This window comes from Bufo bufo, chromosome 7 (assembly GCF_905171765.1).
Source record: "Bufo bufo chromosome 7, aBufBuf1.1, whole genome shotgun sequence".
NCBI lineage: Eukaryota > Metazoa > Chordata > Amphibia > Anura > Bufonidae > Bufo > Bufo bufo.
The window spans coordinates 141,519,980-141,546,161 of NC_053395.1; the positions used below are offsets into that span (position 1 = coordinate 141,519,980).

The 26,182-nt window shown below is 41.6% G+C and overlaps 1 protein-coding gene across 3 annotated transcripts in view; it reads left to right on the forward strand.

Moving 5' to 3' along the window:
• Positions 1–25,570, forward strand: part of RAPH1 (Ras association (RalGDS/AF-6) and pleckstrin homology domains 1) — a 173,509-nt gene extending 147,939 nt beyond the window's left edge. Inside the window, exons 8-16 of one of the 3 annotated variants that reach the window (XM_040440105.1) lie at positions 10–131; positions 6,067–6,132; positions 9,952–10,095; positions 11,360–11,470; positions 12,816–12,914; positions 13,448–13,568; positions 13,664–13,806; positions 14,250–14,319; positions 23,271–23,398. In XM_040440105.1, coding sequence (XP_040296039.1) covers positions 10–131; positions 6,067–6,132; positions 9,952–10,095; positions 11,360–11,470; positions 12,816–12,914; positions 13,448–13,568; positions 13,664–13,806; positions 14,250–14,318 — 875 coding nt within the window. In that variant the 3' untranslated portion in view covers position 14,319; positions 23,271–23,398. Of the gene's footprint in view, positions 1–9; positions 132–6,066; positions 6,133–9,951; positions 10,096–11,359; positions 11,471–12,815; positions 12,915–13,447; positions 13,569–13,663; positions 13,807–14,249; positions 14,320–23,270 lie in introns of all 3 variants that reach the window. The other 2 variants (XM_040440103.1, XM_040440104.1) reach the window with 2 other exon arrangements.
• Positions 25,571–26,182: the final 612 nt, after the last annotated feature.

The window sequence follows — 26,182 nt, forward strand, 5'->3', positions numbered from 1 at the left end:
TCCTCACAGATCGTATCTTTGAAGATCATGAAAATTTAGTTGAGAACTTATTGAACTGGACTCGGGATAGCCAGAACAAGCTGATGTTTGTGGAGCGCATTGAGAAATATGCTTTGTTCAAAAATCCACAAGTAAGACTAAAGCTAATCAAAAAATATCACCATTGGTGAACCTGCACTTACAGATCTATATAATATAGGAGTATAGCATTTGCTTCATGGACAAAACATGTATTTTTAATTTTTTTATATAGTAGAAGTATATTAGAAAACTGCTGTTCCCTTGTATATAAGAAACACTAACTGTAAAAATCTACTAAAAGAATATAAAAAAGATCACCTTGAACAGCAATGACAGAAAAGCAAACACATCATTCAATTACTTTCTTAGTATGAATTAACATTAAAAATTCAAAGTGAAGCATTGGTAAAAATATTCCCGCTAACCCTCAAGTAAAGGGGCTGTCATGGCAGCAGTGACTGTGCTAACAATAACATAAGTATTACACACATCGCTCCACCGCTCCTGCTGGACTCTGGGCTGCGGTGATAACGTTGTGACCACTGCAGCCAATTGGTGTACTGTGATTGGCTGCGGCAGTCATATGTGGGTGCTCATGAGCAACAGAGAGACCCGGGAGCTCTGGAGGGGCACCAAGTTTTCCAGATGAGTAATACTTATTCTATTATTTTAGCATGTCCCTTGGTTTCTGCCACATTTTTATTGTTCTGGATCAATCCTTTAAGGGCTCATACAATATATGTATTACGCAGATTTCAGATGTGGTGCCCAAAGGCATCTGTGAGTCTTTACTGTAAATCCGCATGCCTTTAAGTCTCCTTTCACAGTGCAGGTCAGTTTACCAGTGCCAGTATTGACAACACCAGGCGTTTCAACTGGTTTTCTGGAGTATTACCTTACTTTGAAGAGCTGCAGTACAAGGATAGGCCATCAGTGTAATATCCCAGAATATGCAAATGCAAGGTTTCAAGTGGTTGAAAGTTGGAGCTCAACTTTAATTATACATGACCAGTGTTAAAGCATTAAAATATTCATGGGAACTGCAATCTCAACTTACTGAAAATAAATGCAGCTAGATCTGCATGTTCGGGACAACACATCCATAGTCCCCACTATATACAGTGCATTCTTAGTGTCTTCAGACCCTTTCACTTTGCGATCTTGTGCTAAAATGAAAAAAATAATAATAATAAAGTTTTCTCCCATCAATCAACACAATACTCCATAATGAGAAAGTGAAAATAGAATTTTTATGTTTGCAAATTTATCAAAAAAGAAAAACTAACATTTCACATGGACATGAGCATTTCAGACCCTTTTACTATGACATTTGAAAGTTAGCTCTGGGGGCTGCCCTTTTTCTTTTTTTACACCTTGCTTGGAGTCCACCTGTGGTAAATTCAGTTGATTGGACATGATTTGAAAAGCGACAGCCTGTCTATATAAGGTCTCACAGATGACCGTGCATATTAAAGCCATGAGGAGGAAAGCACTGCCTGTAGAGAATTAGAGACAGGATTGTATTAAGGCACTGATCTGGATAAGAGGACAACTGAAAGTTTCCAAAGAGCACAGTGGCCTTAATAATTATTAAATGGAAAAGTATGGAACAACCAGGACTCTTCCTATGGCTGGGCATCCTACCAAAATAAGTAAATTTGGGAAGGAAGGTAGGGTGGAGGGCCTTAGTAAAGTCGGTGTTATCCAATAGATTCTAGAACTGTAAATCACTATAATGCTATGCGAACCTGTAAGTGCTGAGAGGTCAGGACGGGAGCTGCTGCATACTCGTGGTGGGAGTCCAGAGTGTGGAACTCGCTCGTCTGAAAGGGGCCTAAGCGGGATTAGGTGCAGAATGACCGGGAAAAATGTTGACATTTTTTTTATTTTAGCGCAAGGCCGCAACATAATAAATGTAAAAAAAAGTGAAAGGGTCTAAAGACTTTCCGAATCCGCTGTATACAGTAATATATTCTGGAATATTGCTTTCAGCTCTTTTTTTTCTTCTTTTGGAGAAAACACCATTTGATCTGCCTGCTAAAACCCGTCATGAGATATCTGGTTCTCGGCAGATAACTATTAAATTCCTTGAAAGGCTTCTTTATTTTATGTGAATGTGCACATTGAAATTCCACTGCCTCCGCTGAATCGGACCTCCGTCGAAAAATGGGCAGTCAATACTTGTGGCTTTGTAATAGCTGGTTAGTCATCCTCCATGCAGCACCGAGGTACTTTCCTATTGAAGTGCTGCTATACCATGAATTTCTGTATAAATGGATGAGAGCACATATTCTGGCATGAGTAATTATAAGTTCCCTTCTACTAATCTCCGTCAAGTACCCAGGGGCTTAGGACTTTCTAATTACCTTGACACCTGCAATGTCTAGAGAACAGCAGCTCCGTACATTTGAAGAGCTGTTAATGCACATGTTCATGATCAGCCAGTTTTCAAGGCTTGTGTGATTGTGGCTTACAGGAACAATGAGGCTGCTTGCCGGAAAGACACATTATATGAAGCTGTTCTGCAAGGCCGCAGTAAGAAAAACCTGCTACAGTATAATAGAATAGTCTTGCTTAGAGCAAAGCGCTTTTGACTTTCGCACAGCTGCCTGCTCGATTTGGTTATTCCAATAATATCATTAGGAATAAAGACAGCTATGTCTTTTTTTCTTTTCTATTTAATCCTCATTCTTGTTGTACAATTGATTCATCATTTCTGTTTTTTGTGACACGCAAACCACACTGTAATCTTGCGTCCCTTCCCCGTAATGAAATGTCTCTGCAAAGATGGCTATTATGTATCGAGCCAAAAATGCTTCCATTTCCTGCTAATGCCTACTGCTTCATTAGGCATTAGTCCTCTTAATTTCCTTCTCCAGTTACACCATACTAAAATAAAGAGAAGAAACTGGTGACATATATTTATTTTTTTAATATTCAATAAAAATTAAATAAAAATGTAAAAAACAAAAGAGATGAAACACGTGGCAACACATGCAGTCAAATCCCCAGCTGCATGTGGTAATCAGTAGCCACACGATTTTGAAGGTTCTATCTCTGTTTTACCTGCAGAATCATTTTGCTGCAGCGCCTTTTCTTATCCTAATTGAATAATGAGGAATTCCGTTTCTTAAAGGGGTTAATACAAGGCACTTACTAATGTATTGTGATTGTCCGTATTGGCTCCTTTGCTGGATGGATTCATTTTTCCATTGCATTATACACGGCTCCTATCCAGGGGTTATGGCCGGAATAGAAGAAGCTGATGCTTTTTCCTGTAGTGTGGAAGCACGGCCACCACTGTTGTATTACAGGGTGGTCGTAACTACTGGATACGACCAGTGTATAATGTGATGTAAAAATGAATCAATTTAGCAAAGGAGGCAATATGGACATTCATAATATATTAGTAAGTGCCTTGCCTCTACATCATAAATGCCATTTCCTGATGTGAGACAACCCCTTTGAAGGGAACCCGTCATCAACTTTATGTTGACCTCACTGAGGACAGTATAAAGTACTGACAGAAATGCTGATGTCAGCGGTGTGTCACTCATCAGCTAAAAGTAAGTGGTTGCTGAGAACCAGCATCATAATCATGGCAGCTCAGGCCTTGAAAAGAGTCACATCTACCTGAGAAGAGTCCTGGTTATTCCTAATCTCCCGCACTGTCACCCATCTGCTGATGATTGGCAGTTCTCTCCTAGAGAGAAAGGGAGAAAACTAGGTAGAAGCCTCTCCGTCATCGGCAGGTGGGCAGGAGAGCAGGAATTCATGAATAACCAGGACTTTTCTCAGATTGATTTGACTCTTTTCAAGGCCTGTGCTGCAATGATTATGATGTTGGTTCTCAGCAACCACTTACTATTAGCTGATGTGTGACACACCGCTGACATCAGCATTTCTGTCACTATTTACGCTGCCCTCAGTACGGTCAGCATAAAGTTGATGACAGGTTCCCTTTAAGGCTACATTCACATGGCAGTAAAAAATGGACGTGTGACGGACACACATCTATTTTAGGGCTCATTCAGACGTCCAGATGCTATCCCCAAAAATGCGGATCTGTTTTTTTGCGGATTAGATGCCGACCCATTCACTTCTATGGGGCCCTTTTTCTATTCCACGGTTCCGCAAAACAAATTAAACAGGTCCTATACTTGTCCGTGAAAATCAGGACATGGCCCCATTGAAGTCTATGGGTCCGCCAAAATACTGAATGCTATCTGTTTGTTTTTTTTTACGGACATGCTGAACTGTCTGCAAAAAGAACGGATCTGCATCTTTGCGGACAGCATACGGCCGTCTGAATGAGGCCTTAAGAACAATGGTAGTTTATGGGGTTATTCACACAACAGTTTATTTTTTTTTAGATGGACAGTGAATAACGTTCTGTTTTTTCTGTTTTCACTGACCGACAGCCCCCATACAATTGAAGGTGACCATTTTAAACATCCGTTTTTCAGAAAGGCATCAGTGAAAAGTCTGTTAAAAAGTGACAGTTTATCTGCTTTTATTTTTTTTGCTGTTGTGTGTAATGTCCGCACAGCCATTCCCCCAGTGCAGCGTGCACCCAGAGGGCACAACCTGTTGATGAATCCGGCATACGTTAAAAACTCAATTTGTAATGCGCATTCTTTTATCCCTACTGTTCAAAAAGAAAAAATTTGCGATATTATGTTATTTGGAGTAAAATCCTTAATGTTTGATACACCTTTACCTGCACTATTTTTCACTACATCAGAACAATTATAGTGTATTTTTATGTACATGCTTTCATGTGTAGGTAAAAATGTCACATCTAATTCATCTGTCAAAACTGTAATATTCATATTAATAGAAAAAAAACATATAAATAGAGTTAAATTGCAACTGAAAATGCTGCACTACATGCAGTAACTTTACAATGCAAATTTCATGAAGGATCTGATAAGATAAGCAAACAGAAGCACACAATTAAGGTTTTGTGTTCATGAGCATTAACCAGTGTAATAATATAATGAAGCTTGAACAGCACATTACGTAGGACCAGATACAAAGCTGTACAAAAATCACCAGAAGTGCTAGGGATTAGTGTCTGGGAATGATGCAGTGGGGAATGTGTTAAGGCGAATTGAATGAACGAGGTTATTGAGCTTCCGAAAGGCACACGGTGGGTAGAATGAGGGCAGTCTAAGCAGCTTGCCAATTCTTCTGTGTTGTGGACCATGTTTAGTACAGAAAAAATAAGCCAATGTTATAAAGTAACGATTGTGTAAGAACCTGAGTAAAGATCAGTATTAGGCCTCATGCACACGGCCGTGGCCGTATAGCGGCCCACAAACAGCGGGTCCGCAATATGCAGGCACTAGCTGCGTACCCATAAATGACTCTTAAATGGGTACGCAATCCGGAGTTGCGGTGCGTAACGGATGCACGGAAGCACTACGGTGCAGACGGATCACGGACCCATTCAAGTTGAATAGGTCTCAATCCATCCTGGCCGCTGCACGGATGTTGCCCGTGTAAATTGCGGTCCCCAGTGCACGGAACGGTCGCACAACGGCGTGAGGCCTTAGAAATATACAGGGCGATTACCAGTTGTAGCAGAATTGCCATAGTTTACTGTAGTGTCCTATATCTTTCTTGTATTTTCTTTGAGTACTACCCCAGATTCAGGACCATCTGTCTTTCTGTGGCTGTCTTTTCATCGGTGTCTCCTACATCATCCAGTATAAAGGCTACATGCCCACCCCCCGAATAGTTTAGAATGAAAGGTTATGTTAAGTCCAGTACTACCCAAAACTGCCCTCGTGCCCTGTTGACTTGTGTGAGAAATCTTTGGCTATCCCCTTGTGCGCTCCACGGATTCCCTCTGGCTGCTGTGCTAACCTGTGAAAAGACAGAATCCACTTTGTATAGAACAGTTGAATGGGCATATTGCTTGTGTGGGTAGCTGTATAAATAATTTATACTTTTGCTTAATCTTTCTTCCAAAATGCAGACTGAATCTGATGGAGCAGTGAGTCATCACTCCTTGTGGTAATGAATAATTTTCTATTTCAGAACTATCTTTTAGGAAGGAAAGAGACTTCGGAGATGGCTGACAGAAATAAGGAAGTCTTATTAGAGGTGAGTGTCGGTATTCTAACAGGTTTGTGACCATTAATTCAAGTAATTCTCATTCTGTCAATAATTGTTTCCCTCCATTCAGCACATTTTAGCAATTGGCAAACAGCAATCCTAGTATGTGTGAAACCAGCTGACCACCTTCTTCACGCACCTCTTTAGATCTACTTTTCATTGTTTCCTTCTTTGCTCTTTATATCTTCTGAAAAACGTCACTTCCTTATGGCCTCCTAAAGGTATCCCAGGCCCTGCTAACATTGCTGCCATTTCTTGTTAAAGTAGCCCTAAGCACGTGTGTAATTGTCAGTACAACCCGTAAGACGTCTTAGTTAGGATATTCTGTTTCATCTGTAGTTTTTCTTTATTTAGATTCCTTGCAGGGGTTGTCCAACCCTTTACAAGTGATTGCCTGTCCTCGGGATAGGCAAACACTAACTGATTGGCGGGCATCTGACATCTCGCACCCTGACGCACTGTTCTGCAGTAGCTCTGGTGCAGACAGTACCGAGCTCGGTCCGTTATGCAGTGGACAGAGCAGTGTACTTCCAGCATCGGAGGTACTGCAGGGTGTCAGATCCCAGCCTATCAGATGGCGAAGATGGGCTGTCACTTGTAAAGGATTATATGTCCCCTTAATTAAAATGGCCTTGGCTGAGTTATTAGTGTGGCAAATGCAAGTCTTGTATTCCCTTTCCATCACTGTAAAAAAAAAAAAAAAAAAAATACTACCTGTATAGTTACAGCCTCATTTCTGTACATGACATTATACTGTGTTGGTTGGAAAAACTATCAAAGTCATTTTCAGTACCTTCATGTACACATAGGCACAGCAGTTAATATTGTATTGTATTAAATTCTTCTACTTTATTTAAACCCTTAACAAAAAAAAGGTGACAAAGGGAAACATAGCCCAATATAACCAACAGTATACAGCAAATCAATACTGCTGAAATATGGGGAAAAACCCCATCTGGATATCAAGGACAGAACGGTGCCTATGCTTTATTCATGCAGTTAAATTACAACTTTTCTGTCCGATTGTTGCTCGTCTGGCAAACAGACTTTTATTAACTTTTCATAAGTAAAAATTCAAAAATTATAAAGAACAGCTGCAACGTGTTAACGATATGGTGTGCCAACAAAATAGAATATCACAGGGAAGGAGCTGTGGATAAACGGTTTATGTCTTCGCCTGTCAGGGTTTTAATATTAAGCTGAACAGATGTACTAGTTGCGAAAAGTTATTTAGCTAAGAGGTAAATAAAAACTTTTTGAGAATCCAGCCTTTTAATCTTGAGTATATTGGGATATGAAACCAGTCTTCAAAATGAAAACCCTCTGTTCTTCAGGGATCATGGCGTAGGGTATATTTTTTCTTAGTCGTAGTGTGTTTGTGTAGCTGTGTCCTGGATAAGATAGTCGAATATGTTATGTTCTTGTGAATTCAATCATTTTTCCCTACTTCATACTTCAGGGAGGATAAATTGAAATCCGTTAGCGGTGTAAGGCTGTGTTCACATAATGTTTATGTCCCATTTATCATCGTGTGACATATATAATGCTTTAAAAAAGTATTCTTACCCCTTGAACTTTTCCACATTTTTCACATTACACTCACAAACTTAGGCCTCATGCACACGAACATATGTATTTTGAGGTCCGCAAAAAACGGATCCGCTAAAAATACGGATGACATCCATGTCCATTCCGTATTTTGCGGAACGGAACAGCTGGCCACTAATAGAATAGTACTATCCTTGTCCGTAATGCGGACAATAAAAGGACATGTTCTATTTTTTTTTTGCTCAACAGAAACGGAACGCACGCAGAGTAACTTCCATTTTCTTTTGCTGACCCATTGAAATAAATGGTTCTGTATATGGCCCACACAAAAAAATGGAACGGACACGGAAAGAAAATATGTTCGTGTGCATGAGGCTTTAAATGCATTATATTTTATGTGGTAGACCAACACAAAGTAACAAGTATGTGTGAAGTGAAAAAAATTGATGCATGGTTTTCAAAAGGTTTAATAAAATAAAAATCTGGAAAGTGTGGTGTGCATTTATATTCAGCCCCCGAGTCAATACTGTTGTAGCAATTACAGCTGCAGATCTTTTGGGTCATGTTTCTACCAGCTTTGCACATCTAGAGGCTGACATTTTTACCCATTCTTCTTTGCAAAATAGCTTAGGCTCAGTCAGATTGGATAGAGAGCACCTGTGAACAGCAATATTCAAGTCTTGCCACAGATTCTCCATGAGATTTAAGTCTAGTCTTTGGGCCATTCTAAAATCTGAATATGCTTTGATCTAAACCATTCCATTGTAGCTCTGGCTGTATGTTTAGGATCGATGTCCTGCTAGGTGAGCCTCCATCCCAGTCTCAAATCTTTTGCAGCCTCTACCAGGTTTTCCTCCAGGATTGTCCTGTATTTAGCTCCATCCATCTTCCCATCAACTCTGATTAGCTTCCCTGTCCCTGCTAAAGAAAAGCATCCCCAGAACATGATGCTGCCACTACCATGTTTCATGGTGGGGGTGGTGTGTTCAGGGCGATGTACAGTGTTAGTTTTCCGCCACATATTGCCTTTTTTGCATTTAGGTCAAAAAGGTCAACTTTGGAATCATCTGACCAGAGCACCTTCTTCCACATGTTTGCTGTGGCTTGTGGCAAACTGCAAACATGACTTCTTATGGTTGCTTTCAAAAATGGCTTTCTACTTGCCACTCTTCCGTAAAGGCCAGATTTGTGGAGCGCACGACTAATAGTTGGCCTGTAGACAGCTGTCAGTTTAGGTGGGCGGTCATGTCTTGGTAGGTTTGCAGTTGTACCATACTTATTCCATTTTCAGATGATGGATTGAACAGTGCTCTGTGAGATGTTCAGAGCTTGGGATATTTTTTTTTATAACCTAACCCTGCTTTACACTTCTCCACAACTTTATCCCTGACCTGTCCAGTGTGTTCTTTGGTTTTCATGATACGGTTTGATCACTAACAAACCTCTAAGTAATTCACAGAACATCTTTAGAATTAGAATAAATTACTGGGAATAAATTACACACAGGTGGACTCTTTACTAGTTACTAATTAGGTGACTTCTGAAGGCAGTTTGTCACACTGGATTTTATTTAGGGTAACAGAGTACAGGAGGCTGAATACAAATGCACGCAACACTTTTTTGATTTATTAAAAATTTTCAAAACCATGTATCATTTTCTTTTCAATTCACAAATACTTGCTACTTTGTGTTGGTCTAACACACAAAATCCCAATAAACTACAATTGAGTTTGTGGGTGTAACGTGACAAATATGGAAAAGTTCAAGGGGTATGAATACTTTTTCAAGGCACTGTACATTAGACACCTTAGGCGAATGCTGTTCCATTGTAAAGAAAAACATCCGTTTAATGCATGTGCTTTTTTGCTGGACTCTTCAGGATGGAAAAGCATAATATACTATGCTTTTGAATCCCCCCTGCCCCTCAAAGTATATGTTCAACATAGGACAACAACAACACTATGTCCTTATCTCCAAGCAATGGGGTAAGGACCCTATTGGTGAGGATATTAAATGTAGATGATGTGATAAATGCCTCTGTCCTCTTCCTCACATGACTGGGAATGTCTTTGATCCAGCATTAGTCGCTCCCTTGCACCACATGGTAGACACATGTCAGTTTGGTTTTTTTTATTTGAGAGAGAGTTTCATGTACTCTTCTTTAAACTGACAGCAATTCAGCTATGCGGGAGAGCTCAATGGGAACAGAACAGACACAAAAGTGTCTGGATTTGTTTAAATTCTGTCTTTTGTCTGCAGGAATGCTTCTGTGGTAGTTCAGTAACTGTCCCGGAATTAGAGGGAGTCCTGTGGCTGAAGGATGATGGAAAGAAGTCCTGGAAGAAGAGATATTTCCTACTCCGAGCATCTGGTATTTACTATGTACCAAAAGGGAAAGCAAAGGTGAGGAACATGTAGCTGCAGATTTAGACAAGGCATCCATGATCCTGTGGTCCCTGGGGACTCCTCATATGTCACATACCTCAGGTGGTGTCTTACGTGCAAACCTGTTTTCAGGTTGCTTTACCGCAATGCAACAGCAGGCAGGAACTTACAGGGGTATTCCAGTTAGATTAATGTATTCCCGATCCCCAACTGATCACGAGAACGAGGGCCCCCTACCTCTTACGGCCCCTTGAAATGAACAGAGTGGCCGGTCAAACATGCGTATGGCCAGTCTATTCATTTCTATGGGATTTCTGGAGATAACAGAGTACAGTGCCCGGCTATCTCTAATTCCCATAGAAATGAATGGAGCGGCCTCCTGCATCCCCAACCAGCCACTCTGTTCAGTTTAGGGGCCCCCGTTCTTGTTGTTAGTAGGTCCCTCACTGATATTTAATAGTTCTCATCTATCCTAATCTAAAGGGCCCTCTGAAACCTGCACCTCTCTCTAGAATTGGGTTCCCCCAACCCCTCTGGCCGCTGCATGCAGGGTGTGATTGAATAGACAATTAGGAGGGATCACGGAAACAGTTATGCTACTAGTGGACCCCTGTTCTAGAGATCCCCTCCATCTATCAGACAGATGTATGAATCTCCAAATGTCTCCCTAGATGTGGCTGCTGGCAGCTAGAATAGTCAAACTTTTATTGTCAATGTAGGAAACTTGGAGCTTTGTAACTGCCCTCTATAAGGTAATCTGCACAGAATTGTGGAAATAATTAGGTAAAGAGATCCTGAGTGGGTATTCACTTTAGAAGGCAAATTTGGGTTTCATTTAGTATCTGCCTCAGGGATCCATTTTTATTGATCAGGTAAAACATATTTAGGTGTATCAAACACATAATTAACTCTTAAAGGGAGTCTGTCACCAGTTTTATGGTGCCCTAAGAGCGCCGTAAATTGGTGACAGATCTGCTTAGCACAACAATGGGTCACTAACTTGAAATGACCCAGCAGTTTTACTGAAATCTGTATTGATGAGGTCCCAGCCCTTCCCCCAGACTGTGCTTTTATTTGCACAGTGTTCATGGACCACTTTAAAATATGTAGACAATATCCATATATTTAGTACTTTATGAGAATATTTTTTATGAATAATTCAGTTACACTGCCATTAGGTTTAAGGCTGACGGCTTTTGTCTGCTTGGAAAACACATTGATATGTTCCTTATTGTTTATTTGTGTACTTGCTGCTATTCTAACCGCACATTCTTCTTGCTAGGCATCTCGAGACCTTGTCTGCTTCCTTCAGCTGGATCATGTCAATGTTTACTATGGTCAGGAGTACCGGAGCAAGTACAAAGCTCCTACAGACTACTGCCTAGTATTAAAGGTAACGTTTCATTACTGGTGCTCTGTAATAACCCCATAGGCTGGAATGTCCTGAGATTATGCAACACATTCCTCCAATCTTGTTGGCAAAAAACAGCTTTTTTTTTTATTGGGGAAGGAACGGGCTTGTTTTATTTCACACTTACGGAAATTTATTGGCCACAGAGGCTTCAGTTTCATATTAGTGTATTTCTCTACATAATTACATCATCATTCAGCTCCAATGTTTTGTGTATATACTGCCACCTAGTGGTAAGATATTGGATTACAGCACTACGATGAAATCTTAGTCTAGCAGTTACCCTACTACGGGTACTTTTCATTTGAATTGCTCTTTTTTTGTATTCATTTTCACTTGGCTTCATTGGAAGAAAATCCTTATATGCTCTAATTAGTGCAACTAATGCAAGCAGCTGTCATTGCAATAAGTCCTCTCTGCTTTTTTCCTTTAATGTGCTTGTTGCAACGTTTAATGTATTCCTTTTTACTGTATGTTTGTTTTTTTATGTGAATATTTTTTCCAGGTTTGAACATTCAGATATAATTTCTGAAGGAAAAAATATTTATTAATTGATGATGATTAAAATCTGGTCACCTTGTTTGCAAAACTCTGCACAAGCATATCTAAGAATGGCCATTTTATAAAATTTTTATCACGAAGATGTAGAATATAGTGCTATAGATTTTTTTTTTTTTTTTCATCAGTAACCTCCCTTTTTGGTTGTGGGCCAATGAGAAGGCTGCAATGTCTTTGTCTGAGCTGAGCAACATCCCTAGCAACCAATAGGAAAGCTGCCTACCCCTTACTATATAAGAATCTCCCCAGCAGCCATTTTCTACAGTTTTTTTGCAGTTCTGAGAGAGCAGTGTCATTGCTGAGCTCTGTGCTTTCATCTGGATCCTATTCCTTATCCAATGACATTAGATAGTTAGTTAGCTCATACTGTATATATAATACAGATAGTCAGTGTAGGTTAGATCCTGATATAGTGTAGCTGATAGGTTCCAGTGCAGGGTGTTAGGTAGTGTGATAGGTTCTGCTGTCCATACATACATGCTACAGACATAGTGCTGTGATGTCACAACAATACTTAGTGCACCAATCAGTAATATCTACTCAGACCTGATAAAATGGGAAGTTGCATGTATTGTGCAAAAAATATGCACATCATTAGTGCCGATTTGCGCAATTGCAAACATAATAACTGGAGATCACGAATTCGAAAATTAATTGCGAATATTATGCGAAAAATTCACGAAATATCGCAAAAACTAATATTGCCCATGCCGCTCATCACTAATTACTACGGATGATGTGCATGTTATTAATTTATTTTTTTTGACAGCATCCCCAAATCCAGAAAAAGTCTCAGTATATCAAGTATCTGTGCTGCGATGATGTCCGAACATTGCACCAGTGGGTTAATGGAATCCGTATAGCAAAGGTAATTTATGTCAACCCATTTCTGACCTTCTCTCTCTTCTTACATGTGCCCAGGGGCCGAAGTGTTCAGGACCATTGTCTTCATCTGATTTATTCAGCCCCAGTGAAAGAAGCAGTGATCAGTTTACTGACGGCATACTCATTCTGTATCGTGTTACCTGCACGATCTAAAGGAGATCAAAAGAAGCAGCACTAGGTCATACTACTGAACGGCCCAGGGCAAGTGGCTTTAAGTCACGAGAATGATGTGAAAAATAATTCTTGCCAAATGTTGCCTCGCCATTATGTGAAGGCATATTCACGTAACATGCTGCAATAAGCCATACATTAACATCCAGCAAATAAGGATTCACTACACCGTTGGGCACCTCTTTCCAAAGTTTTTAGATCAACTGTATATCAGCTTGTGCATAAGTGTATTGTCAATTGCTTGTATGTGTATAACAAACACCCGTGTGATACTATGACTTTACATCTATTGTGTTTTACATGTTGAGTCTTTGTAACCTACAGACACTACTCTTTTCATTGTAGTATGGGAAGCAGCTTTACACTAATTATCAAGAGGCCTTGAAGAGGACAGAAGCTGCTTATGACTGGACATCTTTGTCCAGCTCCAGCATGAAATCTGGGTCCAGCTCTTCTAGTTTACCAGGTATAGTGGAAGCTCCCGTGTCAAGTCATTACCGTTTGCATTTAGTTATTATGAAATGTTGTTGTTTTTTTATCCTATTTATTTTCCTTATACAGAATCCCAGTCAAACCATTCAAACCAGTCAGATAGTGGACTGTCTGATTCCCTGGCCACCAGCCATGTACGTTCCCAGAGCATCGTGAGCTCGATCTTCTCTGAAGCCTGGAAGAGAGGAACCCAGCTGGAGGAATCCAGCAAGGTAGCAACGCCTGCAGATAATGCCCATTTAACAGATTAAGGCATGCGCAGCTAGGCTGCATGACTTGCGGGCTGCTGGTTTCTTCAACTATAATTTCTGTGCCCCATACCTGATTTCCCATTCCATAATGTAGATTACTGTATAGTGTCACTCATAGAGTATATCAGATCATTGCCATTTGTTTTGTTGTCATGTGGTCATCCCACTGGGCAAGTTTGTAGACCATTGCTGAAACCTCTTTGAGACAGTAAATCAATTATTTTCCCAATCTGAGTCTCGAACTATGTTTAATCGAAAGTGTCAAATATATTTGAACATCTCATTGTAATATGGGAAATTCTTTTGAATGGGGTCAGCATATACACATTTGCATCATGTTGCTGTTCTGTCGCCACGCATTTTGTTTCACTGCTCGTGTTTCTCCTGTTGCCTCATTGTCCCAGGTTCCAAATGTGAAGCCCACCTCAGCTAAGGCCATCAAGCCCACAGCGATTTGTACGGGGCAGTATTAAGGTCAGGGGTCCTATGAAAAAGCACATTTAACCTGGATGTTGTTAACAGGAATTTTCCAGACTAACTGTCTAAAAAAGAAAAGAATCCTTAATCCTTTCTTGAAAATATGAACCTTAACACAAACACCCCCTGGCTTCTGGTTAACATATTTTTCCTTGCCCAAATATCATTCTTTTCTAGTGTAAATGTTGGTCTGTATAAAAGATTACTATTATTACCAGCACACCGTATTAGTAACATGGTGCCTATGGAGGACCTGTATATGTCTAGATCAATCAGTTAAAAAAAAATATCCATGGAATTGGTAATTTATTACATCAGAAACTTCACACCTTTATCTTGGTATCATGAAAAACTTCACATTAATAGATTGAACAGAGTAATAGTACCAGATATGTTGGTTTACCGCCACAGTCTGAGCAGTATTTTGCAGCACAAGTGCCTTGGATTTCATTTGACACGTTGTGGTCTGTGTCTCAACTTTTTATGCCCAAATTTGTGGCGTTACATAAAAAAAAATAAAAAAAAAGTTACAGACGTAGAGAACATGCAGAGCTTGTCTGCTGGTGACGTCTATACTCACTGACAAAAAAATAAGGCACCAAGAAGGAGTTGTTGGAATCAAATAAAACTTCCTATGTGTGAATGTAATGATGATACATGGAAGAGATTACAATATTAGAGCAAAAGGATAGGTTTATTACGGAAAACTGTACATCTGAAAGCAGGCTCTAGTACCCTTTTGTGCTGCCTCTAGCTCGGATACAGATGTGGTTGGGCATGGAAGAATACAGGCTTCCTATGGTGTCTGGCCACACATCTGCCCACAGTTGTTAGAGCTGGGCGCTCGTAGGATGCTGAAGCTGGAGTCCTAGCTGGTCCCATAAATGCTCGGTTGGTGATAAATCTGGTGACCGGGCAGCCAAGGAAGTGTATTCTGACGGAGACATTTCTGGGAAACCCTTGATGTGTGTGGATGAGCATTATCCTTTCAAAAAATGCCATTTTGAAGCCTTGCTATAAGAGGTAACACATGTGCAGGCAGGATGTCCTGCATGTCACTGAGCTGTTAGGTTCAGTTCACACCGATTTTTTTCCGGCGTTTATTTTGCTTCATTTCCACCTTTAAAACATCCCCTCATTAATTTCAATGGGAAGCAGCACTTGCTTGTTTTTCCACGTGGGTAGCATGCCCTATCTTGTGGTGGAGTCCGCACTGGATCTGCTATTGAACAGTGCATGCATATTCAGCTCCATCCTCAACCAAAACCATGTATTGGAAGTGCAGTTTTGTTCTAAAGTAAACACCCATTGGTTAAAAAAGTGTTAATAACGTGCCAAAAATGCACACAAAAAACACTGAAAAAAGATGCAAATTCCACCGTGAATTTTGTAAGCAGATTTCCAAAATCTATTTTGTCAACATACCCTTAGTGTCCATCGTATCACTACTATATGCAATGGCTCCCCGGTTCATCATGCCAGGGTTTTGGGCAGTGTGCTGATCCAAAGCAAAAGAACCGCACGCCACGAGGCCTCCATACTGTAACCTGGCCGTCGGCAGATCCCAGACAGAACCAGGATTCATCACTGATTTGGTTCCAGTCTCTAGCAGTCCAGGTTTTTCATTCACAACAGCACTGCAAGCAAGGGGTGCCATAACACCAAAGTTCCTTCCACCAAGCGCAGAGACAGGGGTGTGTAGTGAAGGTGGTGTGCTTGTCGGCCACCTTACTGGTGGTCTGTCTGGGCCGTCTGGGGCCTGTTCGCTGTGTGCGCATGCCTTCACATAAACACTGCTCTCAACTCCTCCTAACAGCTAGGTCAGAACGGCCTAGAAAAGACCATCCTGCTTCTCTCAGTCTACTGATGCTCCCCATCGCAGTCTCTGATCTTTCAACAAGAGGTACACTACCCAAAAGTATCCTTTGAAAGCAATTTTACACCCTCTTGTGGCAAGACCCAGTATCTAGTCGGACCACGCCTGTAATCATTGTTCCCTCTAAACTGTGTTCTCTGAAATTGAAAGAGTTAAAAATTCCAAACTTTGCCGCAGGTAAGGCTACTTTCACACTGGCGTTCGGAGTGGATCTGTCTTGTATCTGCACAGACGGATCCACACTGATGATGCAAACGATTGTATCCGTTCATAACGGATCCGTTTGCATTATTCATTAAAAAAAAGTTAGTCAAAACTGATTGTTTTCAATTGCACCATATTGTGTCAGTGAAAAACGGATTCTTCCCCATTGACTTACATTGTAAGTCAGGACGGATCCGTTTGGCTCCGTATCGTCAGGCGGACACCAAAACGCTGAAAGCTGCGTTTTAGTGTCCGCCTCAAAAACGCAACAGAGACCAAGCACAGACAAATTGATGCATTCTGAACGGATCCTTATCCATTCAGAATGCATTGGGGCTGAACTGATCCGTTTTGGGCCGCTTGTGAGAGCCCTGAACGGTTCTCACGAACGGACCCAGGAACGACAGTGTGAAAGTAGCCTAAAGCTGTTGTTGGGCTTGTTAATCCTCTGCTTTCCAGAGCGCACAGCTTCCAGGGAACACTGCCTGTAATCATTTACAGGTCAGCCTCAGACACAACTGCAGCACCAGTTTCGCAGCATTCCGACATCTCTATATGGGTGCGTTTTTTTTTGTCAGTGAGTGTATATACGGTATGCACTGTAAAGATAGTAAAAAGTAGCAAACAGTGAACAGAATAAACAGCAATTTAGCACCTTAATGGCTTAAATAGTAGTTTTCAGAATTCAGCTGGAATTCCGCTTTAGATTGGTTTATGCTTTGCTTCGAGAGGTAGAAGTTGAGTTGTGCTCCCACATGTTAAAGGGGTTGTCTGAATTGTATAACAACTTGGGCAAGCCCTGTAAATGGCCTAAAATGACTAATGGATACTCACCTGTTTTCTCTGCTGTTTCTTTGAGCGCTACGTTCCGGTCATCCTGCTGCTGATGTCATCTACTTGGCTGCAACAGTGACATTCCGTGCAAAAGTTACTCCTGCAGCCAATCGCTGGCATCAGCCAGTGGGGAGGACTGGAGTGCAGCAAGGGAAGAAGCAGAAGAGAAAATAGGTGAGTATGCATTAATTTGTTATTTTAGGCCATTTACAGGGGTTGCCCAAGTTTTTATATAACTTGGACAACCCCTTTAATATGTACTGTGTTAATATTTCATCTAAGACGGCCTACTTTAGGGAGTGGGGATTACATTTGTCTGTACATTTATGGAGAAGACGCATGGGTTACAAATCGGCCATACCTAGAAAGCTGTGGATTAATCCAGTAAGTTACTTGTAGATAAACAGTCCTGTTCTTGCAATTTCAGATCCGGAGATGATCACTTGGGGAGGAGGTTTTAAAACTGTGCAAATTAGTAACTGATAATAATGGTTCTGCTTGGTATATAAATAATAATTCTTCAGAAACATTAAATTTTGCACTTGAAAACATGATGGTGGTCTGTAGTTTGAGGTTATAGTAGAATGGTGCATGACTTGCACAGACCCTCTACCCGCTAAGCTGCTGAGCCTTCAGTGGACATACTCTTATAAAAGTTCCATTTTGTTACATGTGAGACCTGCAGGAAGGATCCAAGAGTGCAGTTTCTACAACAGGCATAGAACCAGTCATTTACTGATGAATCTGGATGTACACTCTATTGACTAAATTAGGCTTAAAATGGCTAAAATACATACAAATAGAAAGTTTATACTGGGACACAGAGGACTACTCTTCTCTTTCCAACTGGCTGCAGATGGGATGCTACATCTGTTCTAGGGCCTCCTTTTCAGTGTAGGAATGCCAGTTATGTTCTGCTTAACTTGCCTCTTCTCACCATCCTCCTCTATTTCTCTTTAAAGTTTAGGCTCTGTTCACATCCTTCAAATTTTGTCATAGTTTACATCCATTTTTCTGTGACTAAAATGCATTCAGAAACAGAGGTCACAATGGATTACATTTATTTTAATGGGATTTTGTTTTTCGCACAGTCTTTAAAGTTTTTTTTCCGGGAGTTCGATATTGATGACCTATCTTCAGAATAGTAAATCAAGGTGAATAGAAGCAGCACACAACGGTATCCCAGAGCTTGTATGTGGAATGCAGCAGCTGTATCCAATACCACAGATCCCACGTGGACACAGAACAATTGTAAAAAATGATGTTACAGCAGCATCTCCAACGATCTCCTTTATTGTAGTATTTCAAAGCATATGTGCAAACAGATAATGCAACGTTTCGGCTGTCCTCAGCCTTTGTCAAGCATACCGACCATCTTCTGAATAGGTCATCAATATCTGATTGTGGAGGTCCAACACCCGACACCGCTACTGATCAGCTGTTTGAAGTGCTTCCAAGAGCAATGTGGCCTCTCCACAGCTTGCCAAGCCCAACATTGCACTTTATATAGCTGCTGTGCTTGGTATTGCAGCTCGCCTCCATTCACATGAATGGGACTGAACTGTGCCTAGGCTATGTGACCAATTATTGTATTGTCACTGGCCTAGGAAGAGGCTGTGACACTCAATTTAGTAGTGCAGCCTTTTCAAATAGCTTATCGGTGGGGGTGCCCCACAATCAGATATTGATGACTTATCCTGAGAATAGGTAATCAATATTGAACTCCTGAAAAACCCTTGAAATGCATTGGTTGGCATTTGCTATTATATAGACATTTGTGATGGACAAGATAATTTGTATACATCCTGTCCACCTCAGATACATTCTTGTTAAAGGGGTTGTCCGAGTTATTTTGATGTTCTTTGTATGTTTCTAACTAATCAAATGTAACAGCTTTACCATGCATTTACTGCATCGGTAGTTGCTCCTTTCTCAGATTTCACTGAGGGTCACATGACCTGTGATGTCAGCTTCTCTCCCTGCTCTGATAATGTTTGGTGCACAAGCGCAGATCTGTGTCTGTACACCAGACGTCACAGTGCTGGCCACGCCCCCTGCACTGCCGGCTTCTGCTTATTGCTCTCTCCCTGGATTCTTAACCCCTTCAGCAGCACAGACTCAGGGCTGAAGGCTTTACTGAGTAGCTGCAGGCAGTGAGGAGACAAATGCTGGGCACAGGAGCTGATAGAGGAGTTCTGCAGAGCATTGCACAACAGGTAGGGGAAGATTTTGTGTGCATCAGCAGTGTCATTGTACAGCTGGGACCTGTAGTCCTACACATACGACATGCTGCTGAGTCTCCCAGCAGATAGACATGTCACTCAGGGCAGACTTGGGGTACTTTCACACCTGTGTTTTTCTTTTCCGATATTGAGCTCTGTCACAGGGGCTCAATACCGGAAAAAAAATCATTCAGAATGCATTAGGAAAAAACTGATAGAGAGCATTCCATTCAGGATACATCAGTTCAGTTCCTCTTACGTTTTTTGGCTGGAGAAAATACCGCAGCATGCTGTAATTTTCTTTCCGGCCAAAAATCCTAAACACTTGCCGGAATGCCGGATCCGGCATTAATTTCCATTGAAATGTATTAGTGCATTAAAATTGCCGCATTGATGGAACCGTTCTTCCGGTCCGTGCATAAGCAGACCTTTGAATCTGTGAAAAAAATTAATACCGGATCAGTTTTTCCGGAGAGACGGATCCGGTATTTTAATGCATTTGTCAGACGGATCCGTATCCGTCTGACAAATGCCATCTATTTGCGTTCGGATTGGCAGATCCGGCAGGCAGTTCCGGCGACTGAACTGCCTGCTGGAATCCTCTGCCGCAAGTGTGAAAGTACCCTTATTCACTCCCTTTGCAGAGCAGGGGAGGGGCAGAGATTGTTGTTATTGCAGGTAAACAAAGGGCTAGAAAAGAACCAGGGAAATGAGGAAATACATATTATTATTTTTTTTATTTTTGTTTTTACCTAAAACCAGCTTAGATCAATTATATTTTACTGCCCATCAGATTTACAGTGATATATATATATATATATATATATATATATATATATTTATACAGCGGTGGAAATAATTATTTGACCCCTCACTGATTTTGTAAGTTTGTCCAATGACAAAGAAATGAAAAGTCTCAGAACAGTATCATTTCAATGGTAGGTTTATTGTAACAGTGGCAGATAGCACATCAAAAGGAAAATCGAAAAAATAACTTTAAATAAAAGATAGCAACTGATTTGCATTTCATTGAGTGAAATAAGTATTTGAACCCCTACCAACCATTAAGAGTTCTGGCTCCCACAGAGTGGTTAGACACTTCTACTCAATTAGTCACCCTCATTAAGGACACCTGTCTTAACTAGTCACCTGTATAAAAGACACCTGTCCACAGAATCAATCAATCAAGCAGACTCCAAACTCTCCAACATGGGAAAGACCAAAGAGCTGTCCAAGGATGTCAGAGACAAAATTGTAGACCTGCACAAGGCTGGAATGGGCTACAAAACCATTAGCAAGAAGCTGGGAGAGAAGGTGACAACTGTTGGTGCGATTGTTCGAAAATGGAAGGAGCACAAAATGACCATCAATCGACCTCGCTCTGGGGCTCCACGCAAGATCTCACCTCGTGGGGTGTCAATGGTTCTGAGAAAGGTGAAAAAGCATCCTAGAACTACACGGGAGGAGTTAGTTAATGACCTCAAATTAGCAGGGACCACAGTCACCAAGAAAACCATTGGAAACACATTACACCGCAATGGATTAAAATCCTGCAGGGCTCGCAAGGTCCCCCTGCTCAGGAAGGCACATGTGCAGGCCCGTCTGAAGTTTGCCAATGAACACCTGAATGATTCAGAGAGTGACTGGGAGAAGGTGCTGTGGTCTGATGAGACCAAAATAGAGCTCTTTGGCATTAACTCAACTCGCTGTGTTTGGAGGAAGAAAAATGCTGCCTATGACCCCCAAAACACCGTCCCCACCGTCAAGCATGGGGGTGGAAACATTTTGCTTTGGGGGTGTTTTTCTGCTAAGGGCACAGGACAACTTATTCGCATAAACGGGAAAATGGACGGAGCCATGTATCGTGAAATCCTGAGCGACAACCTCCTTCCCTCTGCCAGGAAACTGAAAATGGGTCGTGGATGGGTGTTCCAGCACGACAATGACCCAAAACATACAGCAAAGGCAACAAAGGAGTGGCTCAAGAAGAAGCACATTAAGGTCATGGAGTGGCCTAGTCAGTCTCCGGACCTTAATCCAATCGAAAACCTATGGAGGGAGCTCAAGCTCAGAGTTGCACAGAGACAGCCTCGAAACCTTAGGGATTTAGAGATGATCTGCAAAGAGGAGTGGACCAACATTCCTCCTAAAATGTGCGCAAACTTGGTCATCAATTACAAGAAACGTTTGACCTCTGTGCTTGCAAACAAGGGTTTTTCCACCAAGTATTAAGTCTTTTTTTGTTAGAGGGTTCAAATACTTATTTCACTCAATGAAATGCAAATCAGTTGCTATCTTTTATTTAAAGTTATTTTTTCGATTTTCCTTTTGATGTGCTATCTGCCACTGTTACAATAAACCTACCATTGAAATGATACTGTTCTGAGACTTTTCATTTCTTTGTCATTGGACAAACTTACAAAATCAGTGAGGGGTCAAATAATTATTTCCCCCACTGTATGTATATATATATATATATATATATATATATATATATATATATATAAATATTTTTTTTTTTATAACTTGGACAACCCTATTAATATCAACTGGGCAACACCCTTTGTCCCATTGGCCATCAATGTAAGGCTAATTTCACACTAGCGGCAGGCTGTTCCGGCGGGTGAACAGCCTGTCAGATCCGTCCTTCCGCTAGTTCACGTGTGCCCCCGGACTGCTGCTCTGTCCCCATTGCAGTACTTTTAGTCCGGCTGCCTCTCGCCGTGCCGCCGCCGGAACTCCTCCCCCACCCCTATTATAGTCAATGGGGACGGAGCGGCAGTCCCGGGGGCACACGTGAACTAGCGGCAGGACGGATCCGACAGGGTGTTCACCCGCCGGAACAACCTGCCAGAGTCCCCTGCCGCTAATGTGAAAGTACCCTAATGTAAAAAAAAAACATTGACAGTGCACATTTGTTTCAGAATTAATGTGGCAAAATTCATGAAAAAACCTGATACAATTTTTCAGTTCATCTGTATTCCATAACCTTATTTCCCTTTGTTAAAAGGAAAAGAAAAACGTAGAAAAAAGAATTTTCAGTAGCTAATGTGAACATAGCCTTACTTGTCTTTGCCCTGCGGTTTCATCTATCAGTCACTGATGTGCATTCATGCTTCCATGTCCTTTATTTTTACTTGTAATGCTTTCTGTAGTTCTGTACTGCTTAACTGTTCCCTGATGTTTATCTTACAGTTCTGGACATATTGTTTGGTAACTGTTTATGTCCAAGATCTGCACATTGTAAAGAGTTTTCTGGGATTTTAAAATTGATAACCTATCCTTAGGATAGGTCATCAATATCAGATCGGCGGGGGTACGGTCAGTTATTAAAAGAGAAGGCTACGCTTGTGCCCGCACTGCCTTCCCTTCATTGTTTACCTGCTTTCTGTCGACATCGCAGAGGTGAGCAGCTGTAATTACAAGCCGTCCTATTCACTTCTATGGGACGGCTCCTTCCCATTCAAGTTTATAGGAACGAGCCGCCCCATAGAAATTAAAGGGACAGCATTTTGTGATTACACCTGCTCACCGCTGCGATGTCGATGGCAAACAATGAAGGGAAGGCATTGCTGGCACGAGTGCAGCCTTCTCTTCAAACAGCTGATCGATGGGAGTGTTGGACCCGCGCTAATCTGGTATCGATGACCTATGCTCAAGATGGGGCATCAATACTAAAATCGCGGAAAACCCAGTTAAAGGCAGGCATAAATACACATTTAACCAAGTACCATGTTATAGTACAGTTTAAAGAATGTTGCATGTAAATATTATTGATTATATTCATGTGTTTTTTTCTGTTGTCATTCTAGGCTCGTATTGAAACTCTAACACGTCCCTTAACTTCATTGACCCCTCAGTCACAGGTTCAGATAAGAGCTGTCTCTCCACATGGGTTATCTCAACCCTCACCGCTTGCACCACCACCTCCTCCTCCACCACCACCTCCACCGCCGCCTCCACCACCTCCTCCACCTCTTCCCACACATTCCAAATCCACCCCAATATTATTTGCAAAGTACAGTACAATTACAAGATTGCAAAATGCTGCCCAATATCCAGGGCCTCATTTTAAGGCACCATCAGCTACCCATGTAGTGCAACATTCTACACTAAGTACAAAACCTCAAATGGTTGTCACTCCAAATGGAGCTATTCCTCCACCCCCACCACCTCCCCCTCCACCTCCACCACCTCCCCCTGGTTCTGCTATGGCAATGCTAAAACCTAACCCATGTGCACCATCCACTCCTCAGTTTACACCACCACCCCCTCCTATAAAGATTAATCAAGTTCCACAGAATATTACTATCCAGAGTGCACAGCCTCCTCCACCGCCACCATTACCACCACCTCCACCCCCTCCTCCTCCACCTTCATTCCAAGCTCCTGTCAAGCAATTTCCACCTGTAAGTAAAATTACAGCCCCTGTTTGTAATCCACCAATTACAGCAACCACAGGACCACCTACAGCACCCAAAAAGCAGTTGCACTTTACTCCTTCCCAAATTCAACAACCTTTAATATCTACATCAGCTCCATCCGGTCCTACACCACCACCACCAACATTACCGAAACAGCAAAGTTTTTCTACCAAGCCTCCTTCCTCTCCACAGTCAGCCATGCCCTCGGTTAAGCAAATTGTTAGTCAGTTTCCACCACCTGTTCCGTCAGATCCTACTAAGCCAGCAACACCAAGTACTGCTCCTCAGTCTCCCCCAGCTGTGAAAGCAAAACCAAAATGGCAGCCGTTTTCTGTTCCTTCACCAGAATTTCCTCCTCCTCCTCCTGAAAGTAGCTTAGCATTACTTCCTCCACCGCCCCCGCCCCCTCCACCCCCACCTTCAACATCCCCTGTTCCACCACCTTCCCCTACACCAGACAAAACAGGTTCCCCTATTAAGAAACAAACCAAGACATCAAGTCCTGGAGGGAAAAAACCTCCACCCACACCACAGCGAAATTCTAGTATTAAGTCCAATAGTTCTGCTGAGTATCATGAATCCAAGAAGACATCTGTGGACAGTCTTGTGTGTAAATTTTCAGAGCCCCCTGGATCTCCTTCTAAAGAGTCATTACCCCCACCAGCAGCTCCGCCAAAACCTGTTAAACTTAATCTTTCAGGGGTAAACTTGCCAATGGTTTTTCAACAAGGAAATCTCTCTGCCCATATTATTCATACAGCAAAAGAACACACAACAGAATTTCCATCTCCTCCTTCTGATTCAGAGTCTGAATTTCCTCCTCCACCAGCTGATCTTGAGCTTCTACCCCCTCCACCTCCACCTGTAGATGCCCCACCAATGTTATTTTCTGGAAATACCTCACCAAAAGTAGCAGTAGTGAATCCACAGCCGCAGACCTGGTCCAAATCGTCTGTAAAGAAAGCGCCACCTCCTACTAGGCCAAAACGGAATGATAGTATGAGAGCAATGCAAGCTGAAATGACAGAACCTGCCCCTGCAAGTCCACAAGTTCCAACTTCACCCAAGCCTGGCCTTAGTGTACAGCCTGGATTCCTTGCTGACCTAAATAAGACTCTGCAGCGAAAATCTATTACTCGACATAGTTCTCTGTCCTCAGCCCGTTTATCACGGCCTGAACCCACTGCTACTATGGATGATATGGTATTGCCTCCTCCACCACCAGAACTTTTAGGCGATCATCAAAAAGCTAATTGCTATGGAGGCAGTCATTTATCAGGCTATGCAACGTTACGAAGGGGACCACCACCAGCCCCACCTAAAAGAGACCAGAATACCAAACTTTCTGGAGACTGGTAACCCATGTCATAAACATTTTTGGACGACTTGCACACCCGGCTGACAAATGTACCATTAATTTAGATTCATTGTATAATATTCAATCAAACATTGCCTTTTCAGAATAAGGGTCATTGTGCACTTTTCTGGACAGAAAAAGAATCTGGTGATCAGTTACTATTCTCAGTATGGACAGGACCAAAAGTCTACTCATAATCTACATATAATGAAATCTTTTTGTAGTGTACGTTGGTGTGCAGTGTGTCTCTGCATGTATTCCTACAATAGGCATATAATTCTGTAAGTAATAATATAGCAGCTGTAAAATAAAAGATAACAAGAATGTTTTATTTCAATATGTCTGTTTCCACCCAAAGAATAGTATACAATCATCAAACTTGATACTTGGTGCAAAAGATATGCCTCAAGAAAGATTATTATTTTTATGAGCTTGTAATCTGGTTCAGTAAGTACCGTAAGTCATGAACTGAGGTCTGCCTTAATTGCTAAGGGGTGCTATTGTCATATGTGTGTATTAGTTTTTTTTCCGGATTCTGTCATTTCTCACGTTACGGTAGTGTGTAGCATTTACTATCTTTCTTTTGCAAAGGTTTGACCATAACTAAAATTGAAATGTGCTGTTTCAGCTTATCAGCGTGCACAGTTATAAGTTGCACTGTTATCCTTTGGCCTCTTTCACACGGGCGTTGCGGGAAAAGGTTCGGGTGCGTTGCGGGAACATGCACGATTTTTCCGCGCGAGTGCAAAACATTGTAATGCGTTTTGCACTCGCGTGAGAAAAATCGTGCATGTTTGGCACCCGAACTTCTTCACAGAAGTTCGGGCTTGGGATCGGTGTTCTGTAGATTGTATTATTTCCCCTTATAACATGGTAATAAGGGAAAATAATACATTCTGAATACAGAATGCATAGTAAAATAGCGCTGGAGGGGTTAATTATT